The following is a 19,320-nucleotide window of genomic DNA, read 5'->3' on the forward strand; positions in this document are numbered from 1 at the left end:
GCATTCTCCAAACCATTTTAAAGGGGGCCATCCCCGCCCCATTCCTAAGGGGGGGCATTCTTAGCACCATTCTAAAGGGGGGCATTCTAACCACCATTCTAAAGGGGAGCATTCTCACCACCATTCTAAAGGGGGGCATTCTCCCCACCATTCTAAAGGGGGGCATTCTCACCACCATTCTAAAGGGGGGCATTCTCCCCATCATTCTAAAGGGGGGCCATTTTCACCACCATTCTAAAGGGGGGGCATTCTTCGCACTAACAATATGTGCCATTTTCTCCCCCTGACCCCCTAATGAATTGTTTTAGCAGACGTTCCCTGAGACCTGGAAATGATTTCCAGGGTTCCTATTGGATTTGAAGGTTCAGAAAGGCTGATCGAGAGGGTGTAGCTATGCTAAAAGTGAATCCTTCCAAAATCCGTCCAAAAAAACCAAAAGCGCTTGACATGCAGTTGCAGTTCACTAAATAAATTGTGATGTTACAATGTAATAGTACATTTCTTACTGCCGGGCTGAATAATAATTTGCTGGGCCCCTCAGCTCCCAGCTCTGTGCAGCTTATTTCCACTGCCGGTCACTCAGCAAGGGTAGCATGACAATAAAATCAGTTTCTGCACATCTATCTATCTATCTATCTATCTTATCTATCTATCTATCTATCTATCTATCTTATCTATCTATCTTATCTATCTTATCTATCTATCTATCTATCTATCTATCTATCTATCTATCTATCTTATCTATCTATCTATCTTATCTATCTATCTATCTATCTATCTATCTTATCTATCTATCTATCTTATCTATCTATCTATCTTATCTTATCTTATCTATCTTATCTATCTATCTATCTATCTATATTTAACTAAATTTCAGAGGCAAATAACAGTACTGTATGTATATCTCGGGGTGGATGTAATATCAGCAGCCAATGATAGCTCAGGAAAGTGTCTCAATAATCCATAAATTATTCCTGACCCGTGCAGCTTCCTATGTTCCCGGAATTCCCTGTCAGCCTTAATAGACTTCATCCATTTGCCCTAACAACAGCCCCAGGTTACAAGTAAAACTGACAAGCTAACAACGGTCTCCCAGATAACTAAACTGTGGAGAGATTTCTAAAAAAATCCATTTAGTTTATCTGAGATATATAAAGCCCGTTGCAGACAGATTTATCAGGTTTTCACAGAGCGTCTGGCAAGAATGCAGAGTGCTGTCATGTGAGTCTATACTGTGCAACCTCCCACTCCCGCTCAACTGCAAAGGGCAAAGCCTGAAGCATGGTGTTTGGAACTACAGGGATTTAGGCTGGCCATACACCTATAGATTATCTCTGGTCAGATGGAAAAAGTGCAACAGATTCCTCCATCTACGCTAAACTGTGTGGATGGAGGAATGTGTTGCACGTTTTCCATCTGACCATAGAAAGTCTGCAGATAATCTATAGGTGTATGGCCAGCTTTAGCTAAAGGGATAGGCAGGTGATGAAGATAAAGGTTCGGATCAAAATAATGTCTGCTGAGACTTTTTAAAGGAGAACTATGAGATGAGTGATTTGTACTCACCTCATAGTTCTAGCCGAACTGTGACAAGGAGACTGTCACAGGTTGGCTCAGTAGATCAGGAGGTGAGCGAACAGATACTGGCGTTCGCTCACCTCTCGATCCTGTCACGGCTCTCTGCCGTGACTGGGGAGGGGCTGGATTCCCCCCTCCCCGCTCTGATCCGCCAGAGCTGACTGGCGGAACGGACGGGGGAGGGGGCGGGTACAGCTGGCTCTGTCGCTAGATAGGCGGAGCCAGCTGTCACTCACGCAGCAGGGCAGATCTCGACATCGATGTCGGGATCCGCTCCGGCTGCGGCGTCTCAGTAGCTCGCAGCTCGCGGTATACTGAGCTTAGGGTAACGGGAGGACGCTAGTTTGTCTCCTCCCGTTACCCTAAGGAGAACTATGGGGAAAAGTCCTTTAAATTCATAATCCTTGCGGGTTGAATGCTGGACACCTTTAGGCCCTGTTCACACAGTGAACCGCCGACATGAACGATCCCATACATTCCTATGGGGACCGTTCATGCGATCGTGCGGCTCCGCGTGATCCGAGCTGCCTGCCAACCGAAATGCTCCGAGCCTTTTTTACGCGCTAAGCAGCACGGATTCTATACAGATTTGAATGGAAACACGCTGATCAGTGCGTTTTTGGGCATTTTTTTTACTGCGTTTCAGCGTTGAAACGCGATTAAAAATGCACAAAACCGCCCTTCTAAAATTAGTGCGGAAACCGCGCTGAAACGCATCCGCCCTGGTGTGAATGGGGCCTTAAGAATAACTAATCCCCAATATTTAAAAAACAACACGGACATGTCATAACAGTGAATGTAAAGCCAACACTTCTCTATTAGGGCTGGTGCAGACTTGTGCGATCCCAGGATGCGCGTCCCGGGGCGGCGCAAGCAGTTACCGTGCGGCCGCATTGATTTCAATAGGGTTACAACCGCGATGGTGCGCGATTGCCCGGGTGGAATCGAAGTGGGAAAATCTGCCTGGCGCGACTAGGGTGCCATTAGAGAATAATGCCACTGTCAGCGTGATTAGCAGTAGTGGGCAGTTCCGTGACCGCGCAGCCATCCGCGCGGTTTCGTGTACGATTGCTGTGCGGTCACGGATCGCCCAAGTGTGAACCGGGCCTAATAGTGAAGTTTAGTTACTGGTTACAGTTCAAGGTTTATTAATACAAACAGAGAAAAAAAAATCCAGAACAATCCAAACAGCAAAATAATGAGAAATGACGTCTGCATGCTGCTGCGCTTGCCTTGTTTATCTCTTCCCTCGCTTGTTACATTGTATAAAAATATTACTACTATGTGCCATGGAATGGCCGGATTTCGCAAGGCCTGAAAACATGTTTTCTTCTCGATGAATCAAACTGTGTGTTACTATTCAAGGCTTCATCACCACAGAAGTCACTCACAATATACACACAATACCGAGAGGAAAATCAGTTGTCACAGTCACAGCAAACATCTCGTGAGAGACAAGAAAATGAATTTATTTCCGATTGTCTGTACTGTGAGATTGGAAAAACACATGCAGCCCTTGGGTGTGGCAGAAAATATTGTATTACAAGTGCAGGCGGTATTCACATATACAAATATACAGACATTGCAGATGGGGATGGAGGGGACGCTGAATGGGATTTTATCTGAATATAGTGAGCAGCTGCAACGTTATATCTGTAATGATACATTATAAACACAGACATCGGGGGTAAAGAGAGACACAGGGGTATAAGGAATGTACAAGATACAGGATTATACATAATGTAGAGATATGAAGGGGGAGATGAGAGAGAACAAGAGAGAGCAGGAAGGAGGGAGACAGAAAGAGAGGGAGAGATGAAGAGAGTGATGCAACAGAGATAAAACCCTCCACAGAGAGATGGAATGATATAGACCTCTGCCAAACACCCCCCTCCACATACACACACTCCAAGAGGGATCTCTGCCAGTCATGGGACTACAAATCCTAACATGCACCAAGAGTTGGTGGGAGTGAGTAATTTTACAACCACTAGAAAGCCACAAGATCCATCCTAACTTGCCAAAACAAAGACCTTATCAGCAAACATTGCAAAGTCTTATCCTCTGCTGCTGAACCCCTTAGACATTATTGCTTCAGATGAAAGGGGAGAAAGGACAATGAGCACACACTTGGAGTGGCTGCCAGAAACAAACCAGCAGATTTTCGCCGACATTTTAATGTGCTAATTTGCTCCTCTCCAGTTTTAATACATCATGCCTATTGCATCAGAAGACTATGGGGGCCCATCGGAAGACCGCAGACATCTTCATTGCCCAACAAGTCTCAAAAATTGGTTCCTCTAACACGTTTTTTGTGCTGAAACTCTTTTTTAGTCTTTAGAAGGCAAGAGGAAATGAAAAGTTGATAAGAACTGTCCAAGAAAAAGAGAAGTCATTTGCAGTTGGTCAACATTGGGGTGTTTACACAGACAAGTCTTGATGGAATGGATTTGTCTTTTGAAGGACGGCTGTCTTGCCTACTGGTCCTCCAGTGACTCGCCCCCAACATTCAGAGATTGGAAAGTGTATCTTTATTGGCATAATATTTAGGCAAAAAGACACTTCCCTTGCCACACCACCATTATACTTTCAAAGGCCCATCAACACTTCTTGAGCAAAATACACATTAATACACATTTATGAACACCTACAAAGGTCAACCACTGCAAGGAAAAGGTAAATGCAAACCCTAATAAATCTTACTCACAGTAGACGTGTTACAAAGCTGGACATATGATTACCATACAGGAAAACCACATCAAGCCAATGTCCACAAGCACCTTCGAAAAGTTCAAAACTACATGTGATAAAGGAAGATGAAGTTCAGTGCAAATTCTGACTTTTCCTGCAGAAGTAATTCCAAGCCCCACTATGTGGGCCATTCATCTAATTAGAGAATCCGGCCTAAATGCCTTGGGAGGGAACGGTGCCAAGTTGAACTTTTACAGGGAATTAAGATCTGGATGGTCAGGGCAGCCATCAGGGGGGTACGGCCGATACTCATGTAAGGGGTTCGGGCAGCCTGGGGGGCCCGCCCGGGTCCCTTACATGACTATCGGCTGACGGTGAAGGGCGAGGAGGCGGAGGCCTGGCCCTAGCAGCGCAGGGCCCCAGCATTGCCGCTGCAGCGGCTTTGAGACAAGCTAGGGCCCCATCAGCCACGCTGCTCGTCTGATGTCGGACTGGCCGGAAGTGACGTCACGTTAGTGACGGGACGTCACCTCTGGCTGGTCTGGCGGCAGACGAGGCCATGTGTGCAGGTAAGAGGAGCTAGGAAGGAAGGAAGGAGGGAAGGAAGGAAAGGAGGGAGGGATGCAGCCCTGACCAGCCCACCTGAGACCCCTTCAGAGCCCACCATAGACAGTCTCAGATGGGCTGTGCAGCATCTACGGTGGGCTCTGCAGGGTCACTCTCAGGTGGGTCCCGTGTCCAGCGCGTCACTAAGCCCCGCGTCCAGCACGTCACTAAGCCCTGCGTCCAGCGCGTCACTAAGCCCTGCGTCCAGCGGCACGGGGGGTGCCCGGCCTAAATCCGTGTAAGGGGCCCCAAAATTTCTGATGGCTGCCCTGTGGATGGTACTTCAGCTGGATCTACTGATCATTTAATCACGCAGTATTTACCAAATGTAATCTCTGCTCATGCATTTTGTTTATCACATGCTCAGCTTTAAATGCCCGGTTTCAGTAGAGTTTTCTGTAGTATTACTTTTATTATAGATGTTGATCCCGTGCCATTGGCAACATCACCAAACTTCCTTTATTTGTAATAATTTCAGTGAAGCATAAGCTCAGCAATCCTGTGTGCGGTGTTGGCATGGCTGTCGGATCACCTGTCCAACACACACTCCTGGCAGAATCCAGGAGGAAAGGGGGGGAGAGACAACAGGCCCATATCGTTATAAGGAAAAGCTGCAGGAAACATGTTGACATCCAACAAAATAAAGTCTACATTTCACAAAGCACTCAAGTTCACTTAGCCATTTGATTTAATACACTCTCTGTGGCCTGCATTTTAAGGGGGTGCTCATGAACGCAGAGCAGGTACCCACTTTTAAAGGAGAACTATGGGGTCAGTGTTTTTCCCCATAGTTCTCCCAGGGGGACACAAACTAGCGTCCTCCCGTTACCCTAAGCTCAGTATACTGCGAGCTGTATACTGAGACGCCGCAGCCGGAGCGGATCCCAACGTAGATGACGGGATCCGCTCAGCTGCGTGAGTGACAGCTGGCTCTGCCTATCTAGAGGCAGAGCCAGCTGTACCCACCCCCTCCCCCGTCCGTTCCGCCAGTCAGCGCTGGCAGATCGGAGCGGGGAGAGGGGAATCCAGCCCTCCCCCTGTCACGGCAGAGAGCCGTGACAGGATCGAGAGGTGAGCGAACCTGGTATGTGTTCCCTCACCTCCCGATCTACTGAGCCGACCTGTGACAGTCTCATTGTCACAGGTCGGCTAGAACTATGAGGTGAGTGAAAAGCACTAACCTCATAGTTCTCCTTTAAGACCTTTTTAAACTCAACCTTACAAGCTGGACCATAACGTACAATTAAGAGCAATGTAAGGACTTTTGGGTAGTTGAAGGGACTTTTTGTTTTTAGAAGGTGGAAAACTTTCGCCACTGCCATCTTCTCCGTCGCTAAAACAACACACCATTGGGTTTTCTGATTGGAACGCCCCTGTCGGTCGCCAATGTAGAGGGCCTTTCCCTTTTCTGAAAGAGGAAAACCCCTTTAAGCAGTACATTGATTTATACCGATCATTACATCCAACCTAAAAGAGGAACACTTCCAGAGGAAGGAGGGTTCAAATGACTGCTCGGAGCTAAGGGCATGGGGGGCTAAGAGTGCAACTGCCAACATATGACTTTAATAAAGGTGAGGAGGAGATTAGACACAGAGGTGGAGCAGATGGGGAGGCAGGGAAAGTTTCAGGGCCTGGAGCTGGGCCAAGACAAGGAAACAATTCCAGAGGCAGAGGGATGAGGGATTGCAGGCACACGGTTTCCATACATTACATATCTCAGTGTGGGCCTGTCTCCTGGAGAAATATTTCAGGCCAGCAGCTGAATAGCACGTGTATCATTTAATGACTATTAGCAGACAATGCAGTGTCTCTGTTCTGTATCAGGGGAGCAATCTGCTCCTGGGTGAGTGAGCATGATGGATGCTGCAGGCCGAAAAAAGTGACACTCCTTATTAGCTGCACAGCTGCATTGCAGCCTGCTCCCCCTTGTCTGCCTGCCACCGCACGGAGCACACAGATGCCCTGCCATGGAGATGGCCACGCCGCAGGGAGACCAGGCCCTGGGGAGCTACAACTGGACAGGGAGAGGCTGCCACTGCAATATTCTGGGTGGTCTGCCTACTCACTGTAGGTAATGCACTGCAGTAGCAAGTGCATGTCAGTCTACACACAGCGCAGAGACAAGTGTATGCACAGTGCAGAGACAAGTGCATATCAGTATACAAACAGTGCAGTGGCTAGTGCCTGTAGGGTACACTGGCAGCAGCAGCAAGGGGGGTAAGTAGTGAGTGGAAGATTGGTAGCAATTGGGTATTCAATGCAAAGCACAGTGGCAGCAGTGGGTGTAAAGTGGAGGGCACACTAGCAGAAGGTATGTAGCTTGTGAATACAAGAGTAACACGGGAAATAAGTAGACCATGGATGCTTGGCAGCAAGGTTGTGTACAGGGGAGGGCACACTGGCAGCAGGTGGTATTTTGCGGAGGGTAGGGTAGGGTGGGGGCAAGCAGTTATACATTGGAGGGCACATTGGCAGCACGCAAGCATATGAAAAGGGGGGGGGGGGGGACACTTGCAACAGAGAGGTAAGTAGTGCATTGATTGGCAGCAGGGTGGTGTAAGGAAAGGGGCACACTTGCGGCATGTAGTGCAGGGCAGACTGGCAGCAGGTAGGTTTATGCAGAGAGGGCATTCTGGTAGCAGAGAAGTGTAGGCAGACAGAGGGCACACTGACAAGTGAATACAGAAAGGGCACACTGGCAGCAGGTACAGTAGGTGCACAGAGCAGAGAGGTGTATAGAGGATTGCACACTGGCAGCAAGCAGGTGAATGCAGAAATAAGGCACACTGGCAGGTAAGCAGCGAAGGGTAGATTGGTAGCAGTCGTTTTACAGAAGAGGGCACACTGGCAGCAGGTGGCATATAGAATAGGGTAGACCCGAAGCAGGAGGGGGGTATGCAGAGAGGGCACAGCTGGCAGGTAAGGGTAGGTTGGCAGCAGTGGGAACACACAGCAGGGTAGGCTGGCAGCAGGGAGGGTACACACCTTGCACTCACCTTTTACTTGGTTCTCATAGTCAACGATTATCTCCTTGTCCTTCCTAAACCTGGACATGGTTCCGCCGCTCGGAGGGTCTCCCGGGGATCGGATCACCTGCAGCGCAGCGCAGCGCACACCGAGTTCTGCATCGCTCTGCACGGGGCTCGCCTGCTGCTCTGCTGCTCTGCTGCTCGGATTGTTTTCCTTCTCTCCTTCTTTCTTTTCTTGCTGCAGGGTTGAATTGAGGCTGCACGTCAGCCTGACTCCTCCCAGCTCCGATTACAAGACATGGCTTGTAGCCTGGTGGACACTCAGAGCAGACACATCCATCCTTCCTTCCTCATACTCATCCTTCCCTGGACACTGCATCCCTGCAGTCACTGCATCCTTCTGCCTCACCTTGCATGGACACTGCTGTATTGCATCTCTCACTGCATACATATCACTGCACCTTCTCATCCTTCCCTGGACACTGCTAAACTCCTTGAATGCATCCTTATCATTGCATCCTTCTGTCTCCCCACTCCATGGACATTGCTGCATCTATCACCACATCCTTATCACTGCAACTTTTCATCCTTCCCTGAATACTGCAAAATCCTGTCACACTGCATCCTTATCACTGCATCCTTCTGTCTCCCCACTCCATGGACACTGCTGTCTATCAATGCATCTTTCTATCCCTACCTGGAAACTGCTTAACTCCCTCAATGCATTCTTATCACTGCATCCTTATCTCCCCCTTCCATGGACACTGCTGTACTGCATCTTTCACCTTATCCCTATCAATGCACCTTTCCATCCTTCCCTGGACACTGCTAAACTCCATCTCACATTGTATCTCTGACACTGCCTCCTTATCTCCCCCTTCTTATCCTTCCCTGAACACTGCTAAACTCCACTGCATCCTTATCACTGCATCCTTTTATCTTCCCTTGACACTATTGTACACATCTCTAACTGCATCTGTATCACTGCACCTTCTCATACTTATCTAGACATTGCTAAACTCCCTCGATGCATTCCTATCACTGCATCCTTCTATCGCCCCTTTCCATTGACTCCATTCTATTCTATCGCTCACTACTTCTGTACACTGCACCTTCTAATCCTTCCCTGGAAACTGCTTAACTCCATCCCTCAATTAATTCCTATCATTGCATCCTTCTATTTCCCCCTTTCATGAACTCCACTGCACTCTGTCTCTCACTACACCTGCACACTGCACCTTCTCATGTATGGACACTGCTGAACTGCATCCCTCACTGCACCTTCCCATCCTTCCCTGGACACTGCTGAACTGCATCCCTCACTGCATCCCTATCACCGCACCTTCTCATCCTTCCCTGGACACTGCTGAACTGCATCCCTCACTGCATCCCTATCACTGCACCTTCCCATCCTTCCCTGGACACTGCTGAACTGCATCCCTCACTGCATCCCTATCACCGCACCTTCTCATCCTTCCCTGGACACTGCTGAACTGCATCCCTCCCTGGACACTGCTGAACTGCATCCCTCACTGCATCCCTATCACTGCACCTTCTCATCCTTCCCTGGACACTGCTGAACTGCATCCCTCACTGCATCCCTATCACTGCACCTTCCCATCCCTCCCTGGACACTGCTGTACTGCATCCCTCACTGCATCCCTATCACTGCACCTTCTCATCCTTCCCTGGACACTGCTGAACTGCATCCCTCACTGCATCCCTATCACCGCACCTTCTCATCCTTCCCTGGACACTGCTGAACTGCATTCCTCACTGCATCCCTATCACTGCACCTTCTCATCCTTCCCTGGACACTGCTGAACTGCATCCCTCACTGCATCCCTATCACCGTACCTTCTCATCCTTCCCTGGACACTGCTGAACTGCATCCCTATCACTGCACCTTCCCATCATTCCCTGGACACTGCTGAACTGCATCCCTCACTGCATCCCTATCACTGCACCTTCTCATCCTTCCCTGGACACTGCTGAACTGCATCCCTCAATGCATTGTACTGTATCCATGTACTCTTCTTTCTTCCCCCTTCCCTGGATACTTCTGTATTCCATCCCTCACTGCATTACTATCATTGCACCCTCATGGACACTGCTGTACTGCATTCCTCACTGCATCTGTATCACTGCACCTTCTCATCCTTCCATTAACACTGCTTTACTCAGTGCATCCCAATTGCTGAATTCTTCTGTCTCCATCATTCCATGGACACTGCTGTAGTTAATTTCTTACTGCATCCCCATCACTGTTCACTCCTCTCTCCTTTCTTTCATGGATACTGCTGTAATCTATCCCTCAATGCACCCCATATCACTGCACATGATGCCTCTTTTCATTCTTCAATGGACACTGCTGTACTGCATCCTTCACTGAATCTGTATCATTGCACCCTCTCATCCTTTCATGGACACTGCTGCCTCATTGCATCCCTATCAATGCAAGATCCTGCCTCCCTCCTTCTATGGACTTCTGCACTTCATCCCTTACTGCATCCCCTATCACTGCCCCCTCCGCTCTCTCTCCTTCCATAGACACGGCTGGCCCAGTTCACCCTGTCATTCTCGCTACATCCTTCTGTCTCACTGCACTCTCTCTATTCCTCTGGTGTCTAAACTACAGCCATTTGGTATTTATTGTGTGCGGTCTTCAGACCCTAGCAGCCAGTATTGGGATATTGATTTGTTAGGGGGCTGTAATGACAGTGATTTCTAACTCTCACTTATGTAACATGTCCCTAGACAATCAACTGCAGCATATCTCCAGCCTTTAACTGCACTTGTCACCAGTCTGCGACCATCTCTAGCAGTCTGTCAGCAGCATCTGTAGCACTACATATTAGGTGTGGTCCCTGGGGATATCTGGGCCCCCATATGAGGCCTGTTATATCTTGTAAGTTGGCCACCACTGCTATTGTGATTGCCCCTGTGGCATCGCAGCCAGTTGCCCCTGATTTCCAAATAGGTTTTGAAGAGACCTGCCCTTTTTGTCGGGTCACAATCGAAGGGGCTCATCTATAAAAGTTCGGCCCAGCATATAGTCAGGTGGATACCATTCACATGGCAATACCGCCCTTAGATGGCGCTGGTGAGATTAGGAATTGTCTATACTTGTTAGCACCATCTAGGGGCACTAGTGCCAGGCGAATGGCATTCATCCGGCTATACCCTTCGTTCAACTTCTCAACTGGTCGGTCGTGACCCAAAAGTAGGTCGCGATCCCATATTCAGTGGGTCGCCGTGTGCCTTCCTCTGCCTCCCCCCTTTTGGCAGCACAGCCAGCTCTTAAGCCAAACAGCCATTCAAAATATGCTGCCCGGTGCCGAGTGTCAGCTTGAGGTGGGATGGGCTAGGGCTATGGTCGTGAGGGAGCTCCATCCATACGGACAGCTTCCTCACTTGTCCTGTAGAGGTGCCTGGATCAGAGTGATGTCACATTCTGGCTCCCTGCACCTCTTCAGGGCACACAAAGGGAGCTGTACACACAATGCACATATCGATGTCACAGCACAGCAGCCCAGGCTGAGCATCCACTCTGGTTCTCGAAAGGTAGGGAGACTTGGTGGATCTTTTGAATGGCACCCCAAACGCACCTCCCACCCACATTTCGATCGCCTGCACAGGAACGCACGGTTACGGCAATGCTGCGCGTTCCATTGCAGTGTGACTTGCAGTGTGACTTGGGTCATGACTTAATGACCAAGGACAAATGTGAGGTTACACAGGTTGAGAACCACTGGGCTACACCATCAAAGTTCCACCTGGCATATAGCTGGACAGATGCCTTTTGCACGTCTCTAGGGCCCCTAGATGTATAATATTTCTTGTACTCGTCAGCGCCATCTTGGGGCGTTAGCGCCATGCGAATGGCATCCATCCGGTTACACCATCAAAGTTACACCCGGCGTATAGCTGGGCGGATACCGTTCACATAGCACTAACGCCCCTAGATGGCGCTGATGAGTTTCGGGATTTCCTATACTCGTCAGCACCATCTAGGGACGCTAGTGCTGCACAAACGGCATATCATCAAAGTTGCACCTGGCGTATAGCTGGGTGGATGCCGTTTGCATGGCACTAGCAACCCCAGATGTATAATTATTTCCTATACTCGTCAGTACCATCTAAAGGCACTAGTGCCAGGCGAATGGCATTCATCCGGCTATACCCTTCGTTCAACTTCTCAACTGGTCGGTCGTGACCCAAAAGTAGGTCGCGATCCCATATTCAGTGGGTCGCCGTGTGCCTTCCTCTGCCTCCCCCCTTTTGGCAGCACAGACAGCTCTTAAGCCAAACAGCCATTCAAAATATGCTGCCCGGTGCCGAGTGTCAGCTTGAGGTGGGATGGGCTAGGGCTATGGTCGTGAGGGAGCTCCATCCATACGGACAGCTTCCTCACTTGTCCTGTAGAGGTGCCTGGATCAGAGTGATGTCACATTCTGGCTCCCTTTGACCTGGGCTCGGTTTAGAGAGAGAGAGAGAGAGAGAGAGAGAGCGAGAGAGAGAGAGAGAGAGAGAGATTAGCTGGCTGTGCTGACAACAAAAAGAAGAGCACAATAAAACAGCCCATTAACCGGTCCAAGCAAACACTGGCCTTGTTCGTTGCACTAAAGAAATTACTAAATATAACACTACGGTGATAAAGTTTTATTGCCGAGGAGCACTCTCAGTTCTAGGTCTTGGCCGAAGATCGGGAGGCTGCCGAATGAATTATCCTCCTGGCTTTCAGGCCTATTCTGGAAGGCAGATGGCAGTAATTTGGGCCAGCCAATCAGAATTCACCTTTCGCCAGCTTCTGTAAGATGAAACCGTCAGTCTGTGGCTATAACAGCTTATTGCCTTTTGCACTTACTGAATGTGCCGGTTTGGCCTCCATGTTATGATTCACATTTATCATAGTGGACCAAATTTCAAGGGTCAGTCCACCCCACAGTGATAGTTTAGTAAAAGGTGAAGCCGGGTGGGCAGAGTCAGTCCCTGGATTCTTAGGCCTCATTCACACTAGAAAAGGCCGGCACGTACAGCTCCGTGCGGCGTGCATGGCCGTATCGCTCAGCTCCCGGGAAGGACAGGGGCTGCGTGTGATTAGTACGCAGCCCCTGTCCTTCTCTATGGGAGTATGCTCTGATAGTGAGATTTCTCTGCCATGATTCTTGACTCTGCTCCTATCCACCAGGAGTTTGGGGTGCCCTGCCCACCTTTGTGGGTCCTACCTCCTCCTGTTATACCCAGCAGGGATGGTTGGAACCCCTCATAATGGGCACAGCGGGTGTACAGATCCAGGAACTCACCACAGGATAGTTGGGCCCCTCATAATGGGCACAGCGGATGTACAGACCCGGGAACTCAGCACAGGGATGGTGGGGCCCCTCATAATGGGCACAGCGGGTGTACAGATCCAGGAACTCACCACAGGATGTTGGGGCCCCTCATAATGGGCACAGCGGATGTACATACCCGGGAACTCTGCACAGGGATGGTGGTAGCCCTCATAATGGGCACAGCAGGTGTGCAGACGTGGGAACTCACCAAAGGATGGTGGGAGCGCTTCATAATGGGCACAGCGGGTGTACAGATCCAGGAACTCACCACAGGTTGTTGGGGCCCCTCATAATGGGCACAGCGGATGTACAGACCTGGGAACTCAGCACAGGGATGGTGGGAGTCCCTCATAATGGGCACAGCAGGTGTACAGACCAGGAAACTCAGCACATGGATGATGGGAGCTCCTCATAATGCGCACAGCAGGTTTGCAGACCCCAGGAACTCAGCATATGGATAGTGGGAACATAATGGGCACAGCAGGTGTACAGACCTGGGAACTCAGCACATGGATGATGGGAGCCCCTCATAATAGGCACAGCAGGTTCGCAGACCCCAGGAACTCAGCACAGGGTTGGTTAGAACACCTCATAATTGGCTGAGATCAAGTCCCACCAGGGCCTCTCCATGAAGCTTGTTTGCATGTTTATCTTTTGCATGCATTGGCCCACTGTTGGAGCTTCCCAAAACACATGCTGGCCAAAACTTAGCGATTCACGAAAAACTGACACAAAGAAAGTTGGAGGCGTTTCCCTGGCAACCGGGCAGATTCCATGTTTCATTACAATGCAGGTCAGAGAACGTTAGCTACATCCGGTTGCTGTAGCCGATAGTTTCTTTCCCCCTCTATCACAATTCAACATGGAGCCATGGCTGCTGTCTTCTACTGCTAGGCCAGGCTCCATTGTCCAGCTAGGCCAGCAGTTTGACACTCGCACAGGTGCGCTCTTCCTCTCATGAAAACCCCTCACAACGTTTCTCCTCTTTTCAGGAAATCGAAATATCACAAAGTGAGTCATGATTGGCGTTGATTTTTTTTTTTGTACTGTTCATTATTCTCAGTGCTGCTCGCGGTAAAGCGACAAAGAAGGCAAGGAAAAGTACGAGCTATAAATACACGGGGAAAGCGGCGGCTCTATTAATATGCTGTTAGTGAAGCTTGCACTTTCCCCCCCACCGCGGCGAGCTGTGTTCATCCCGGGCTGCGCTAATAAGTCAATGAAGCGACAGAGGAGCGACTTGGGGGGAATGCTGATGCGGCAGTACTGGGGGGGTGGGGTTGATGGGAAAGCGGAGGGGGAAACATTTTTAGAATCATCACCGGTTAGGTGGCACTATGCGGGTCGCAAAAATGTCCGCTCGCAAAATATGCTCCTGAAGCAACGCTTTCAGCTCCCAGGGAGTGTCGGAGGCGTCACAAGTCCAACTACAAACACTTGGAACAGGACGTGATGGGAAATCCTAAATATTACAGTTGTTATCCAAACAGGAAATCGCCAAGAGGAGAATTCCCCTCACTTTGTGGAGATTTCCTCTCTCTTCCTGTTGCATCGTCAGGGCAGGAAGTGGGGGGACATTTCCCTAAATGCACAAAATAACCTTCCTTTCTTTACTCCAAAACTGAACCTCGGTCCCGGAGGAACAACTAATCGTACCTCCCATTTTGTCTGCAGTCTCTGACCATCTCCTGTACTATGTCTGCAGTCTCTGACCATCTCCTGTGCTGTGCCTGCAGTCTCTGACCATCTCCTGTACAATGTATGCAGTCTCTGACCATCTCCCGTACTATGTCTGCAGTCTCTGACCATCTCCTCTGCTATGTCTGCGGTCTCTGATCATCTCCTGTACTATGTCTGCAGTCTCTGACCATCTCCTGTACTATGTCTGCAGTCTCTGACCATCTCCTGTACTATATCTGCAGTCTCTGACCATCTCCTATGCTATGTCGGCAGTCTCTGACCATCCCTTGTAGCATGTCTGCAGTCTCTGACCATCTCCTGTAGCATCTCTGCAGTCTCAGACCATGCACTGTACTGTGTCTGCAGCCTCTGGCCCTATGGTGACGTTCAGGGGCCACACTAAGGGGCCCCCATATCATATAAGTCACCCTGTCTGTTGGTTGGACAATTGGAGGTTGAACAGGCAGAAAATATAACGCAAAAGGACTCAGAAAACCAAAAACTTCTGTGTTCCTGTTGGGGACGTGAGAGACATGAGAGTGTCATGCATATCATATGTGTCACTTGTCGTGTCATATGTGTGATACATGTTATATGTGTCCGACGTGTCACGAGTGTCACGTTTTATTTTCACACATTCCGGTTTCATTTCCCTGATCTGTGCCCCGCGTGCGGTTTCGGAGTGAAGTCTTTGCCATGGGAGCCTCGTCTCCATGATGTCATCTCTTGGAGGGTCAGGGAACCCGGCATGGGGTCTGAAGCCAGGCAGCTCCATTGTTTCCCGGCTTCCACGCCAGGCTGCTTCCTTTCACTTTCAGAGAACTTTCCTTTTCACAGAACCTTTCATTCCCTGACAGCCGTGATTCCTCCTCTTCCCTCCCCCGTCCAATCAGAGGACAGAGCTGATTTCCTGGCGGCCATTGTAGACTAATTAAAAAAAATGCCAGATCGTCCGTGACGCTGGACAACCTAGAAGCAGGGCAGAAATCATGCATGCCGCGTAGTCAGCGGTAGAAAATCATCTGTTTACTGGAAGACAACATGTGAGGTCAGGGCAGTGGCGTCACAAGGGGGGTGCGGGTGGGTGCCACCAAAGGGGCAACACCAAAAAGGGTAACAGTCACCCCCTATGAAATGTTGGGCATTTGGACAGTCTCTGACCATCTCCTGTGCTGTGCCTGCAGTCTCTGACCATCTCCTGTACAATGTATGCAGTCTCTGACCATCTCCCGTACTATGTCTGCAGTCTCTGACCATCTCCTCTGCTATGTCTGCGGTCTCTGATCATCTCCTGTACTATGTCTGCAGTCTCTGACCATCTCCTGTACTATGTCTGCAGTCTCTGACCATCTCCTGTACTATATCTGCAGTCTCTGACCATCTCCTGTACTATGTCTGCAGTCTCTGACCATCTCCTGTAGTATGTCTGCAGTCTCTGACCATCTCCTGTACTATGTCTGCAGTCTCTGACCATCTCCTGTACTATATCTGCAGTCTCTGACCATCTCCTATGCTATGTCGGCAGTCTCTGACCATCCCTTGTAGCATGTCTGCAGTCTCTGACCATCTCCTGTAGCATCTCTGCAGTCTCAGACCATGCACTGTACTGTGTCTGCAGCCTCTGGCCCTATGGTGACGTTCAGGGGCCACACTAAGGGGCCCCCATATCATATAAGTCACCCTGTCTGTTGGTTGGACAATTGGAGGTTGAACAGGCAGAAAATATAACGCAAAAGGACTCAGAAAACCAAAAACTTCTGTGTTCCTGTTGGGGACGTGAGAGACATGAGAGTGTCATGCATATCATATGTGTCACTTGTCGTGTCATATGTGTGATACATGTTATATGTGTCCGACGTGTCACGAGTGTCACGTTTTATTTTCACACATTCCGGTTTCATTTCCCTGATCTGTGCCCCGCGTGCGGTTTCGGAGTGAAGTCTTTGCCATGGGAGCCTCGTCTCCATGATGTCATCTCTTGGAGGGTCAGGGAACCCGGCATGGGGTCTGAAGCCAGGCAGCTCCATTGTTTCCCGGCTTCCACGCCAGGCTGCTTCCTTTCACTTTCAGAGAACTTTCCTTTTCACAGAACCTTTCATTCCCTGACAGCCGTGATTCCTCCTCTTCCCTCCCCCGTCCAATCAGAGGACAGAGCTGATTTCCTGGCGGCCATTGTAGACTAATTAAAAAAAATGCCAGATCGTCCGTGACGCTGGACAACCTAGAAGCAGGGCAGAAATCATGCATGCCGCGTAGTCAGCGGTAGAAAATCATCTGTTTACTGGAAGACAACATGTGAGGTCAGGGCAGTGGCGTCACAAGGGGGGTGCGGGTGGGTGCCACCAAAGGGGCAACACCAAAAAGGGTAACAGTCACCCCCTATGAAATGTTGGGCATTTGGACGGAGAGCCCGACAGTGTCAGGAGAGAGGAGGTGACCCGGCGGCATACCTTATCCCGCCGGGTGAACGCCCCCTCCTCTCTCTCCCGGCGTCCATCACCAAGATGGCAGCCGGCAGGGCTCAAAAAGACCAGTGCGCATGCGCGATGACCTCACGGCGGGGTGTTACCCGGTCTCCGCCCCCGGGGCGACACCCAGCCTCGGGATGCCACTGACCCACCCATGAAGGCATTTTGATATTTGCATAACTCCTCCAGTGCAGAACAAGCGGCGGCTTCACCGCTGTACATTTAGCTCTGCTTGCCCACAGCAGGGCTAAAGGTAGAAAACAACGGGACCCGGAACTGCATGACCCGGGCACCGGGCGATAGGAATTCCACACCCCTGCTGCCCCTCTACTCCCTTCTGCCCCTCTACTCCCTGCTGCCTCCGAGACGGGGCCTCGGTTGGCATTGTGGGAAATCCGGCCCTGCTCAAAGCGTAGCAGTTGCCAATTTTCAGGTGATCTGACACTCAAACTTGAGACCCCAAAATAAAAAAAAGCAACAAGGAGACACATTTGGCACTTTTAGAGCTACAGCCAAACTTTATTTTAGTTTTGGATACAATGGAAAAGAGTTTGAATTTCTATCAAGTTCATAATGATGTCTGTATCCCCCTTGGGGAAATTTGCTATACTTCCTGTTCCAGAGGCAGAGGTAAGAGCAAATTCCCCCCTCCCCAATATTAGGGGAAATCCCACCTCACCGGTGTTGCCACTGGAAAGTTGTCTCTCTATTCTTGTTCTAGTGACAACTGCAAAATGTTTCATTTTCTGTTACTTTCCGGGGCCCATTCACACCAGAGTGTTGCGCTAAATGTAAGGTGCCATGGGTGTAGCGCACATGATCATGCATCACACCTAGCCTGTGGGACCATGTGCCAGGCGTGTTGCCATTCATTTGAATGCAGCCCAACACCACAGGTGTAGCGCAGACTATCACACATCACGCCTAGCATGCATGCGGTACCATGTGCCGGGCGTATTGCTGTACATTTAAATGCACCCCAACACCATGGGTGTAGCGCACATGGTCATGCATCACACCTAGCCTGTGGGACCATGTGCCAGGCGTGTTGCCATTCATTTGAATGCAGCCCAACACCACAGGTGTAGCGCAGACTATCACACATCACGCCTAGCATGCATGCGGTATCATGTGCCGGGCGTATTGCTGTACATTTAAATGCACCCCAACACCATGGGTGTAGCGCACATGGTCATGCATCACGCCTAGCATGCGGTACCATGTGCCAGGCGCGTTGCCATTCATTTGAATGCACCCCAACACCATGGGTGTAGCGCAGACTATCACACATCACGCCTAGCATGCGGTACCATGTGCCGGGCGTATTGCTGTACATTTAAATGCACCCCAACACCATGGGTGTAGCGCACATGGTCATGCATCACGCCTAGCATGCGGTACCATGTGCCAGGCGCGTTGCCATTCATTTGAATGCACCCCAACACCATGGGTGTAGCGCACATTATCACACATCACACCTAGCATGCGGTACCATGTGCCAGGCGTATTGCTGTTCTTTTAAATGCACCCCCAATATACTTGCTGGTGGCTGTGCCATGCAGTGCAAAGTAACATGCGGTACTGCTATACCTTGTGCTGCATTGTGGTAACAACGAAAAAGTATTGCATGCATGTTTTTCAACCCTTGTTGCATTTCAGTGCTGCTGAATCTCCTGCAGCCACTTCCTGTCTGGATGCACTGCTGCATGATATTTCTTAGGGTGGGTTTCCTGATGGTGACAACAGTAAACCTTGCCGGTGTTCTATCAAACTCTGTGACTGCGTTAGAATGTGTGACCGGTGACGCGGTTACACATTTTGACCTAATCCCGCCCAGTTTTTCGGCGGTGGAATGTGTGACCGGTCACGTGGTCACACATTTTAACGTGATCCCGCCCACTTTTTCGGCGGTGGGATATGTGACCCGCAAAGAGTGAAGAATTCCAGCTGTTCCAGGGCAGATCGGCATCGCAGATGGTATGTGCAGGAGAA

General features: G+C 49.9%; 1 protein-coding gene and 1 long non-coding RNA gene across 2 annotated transcripts in view; one reads left to right on the top strand and one right to left on the bottom strand.

The window, feature by feature from the left end:
* Window positions 1-7,947, bottom strand: part of SRGAP3 (SLIT-ROBO Rho GTPase activating protein 3) — an 85,058-nt gene extending 77,111 nt beyond the window's left edge. Inside the window, exon 1 of the mRNA XM_018555241.1 lies at window positions 7,872-7,947. Within this exon, the coding sequence (XP_018410743.1) occupies window positions 7,872-7,929 (58 nt within the window). The 5' untranslated portion in view covers window positions 7,930-7,947. The remainder of the gene's footprint in view (window positions 1-7,871) is intronic.
* Window positions 2,181-8,030, top strand: LOC108786035. The gene is made up of 3 exons (XR_001941171.1): window positions 2,181-2,193; window positions 4,562-4,565; window positions 7,947-8,030. It is a non-coding gene; the product is annotated as an uncharacterized LOC108786035 (long non-coding RNA).
* Window positions 8,031-19,320: the final 11,290 nt, after the last annotated feature.

Source organism: Nanorana parkeri, unplaced genomic scaffold (assembly GCF_000935625.1).
Source record: "Nanorana parkeri isolate BGI_ZX_2015 unplaced genomic scaffold, ASM93562v1 scaffold188, whole genome shotgun sequence".
Classification (NCBI taxonomy): Eukaryota; Metazoa; Chordata; class Amphibia; order Anura; family Dicroglossidae; genus Nanorana; species Nanorana parkeri.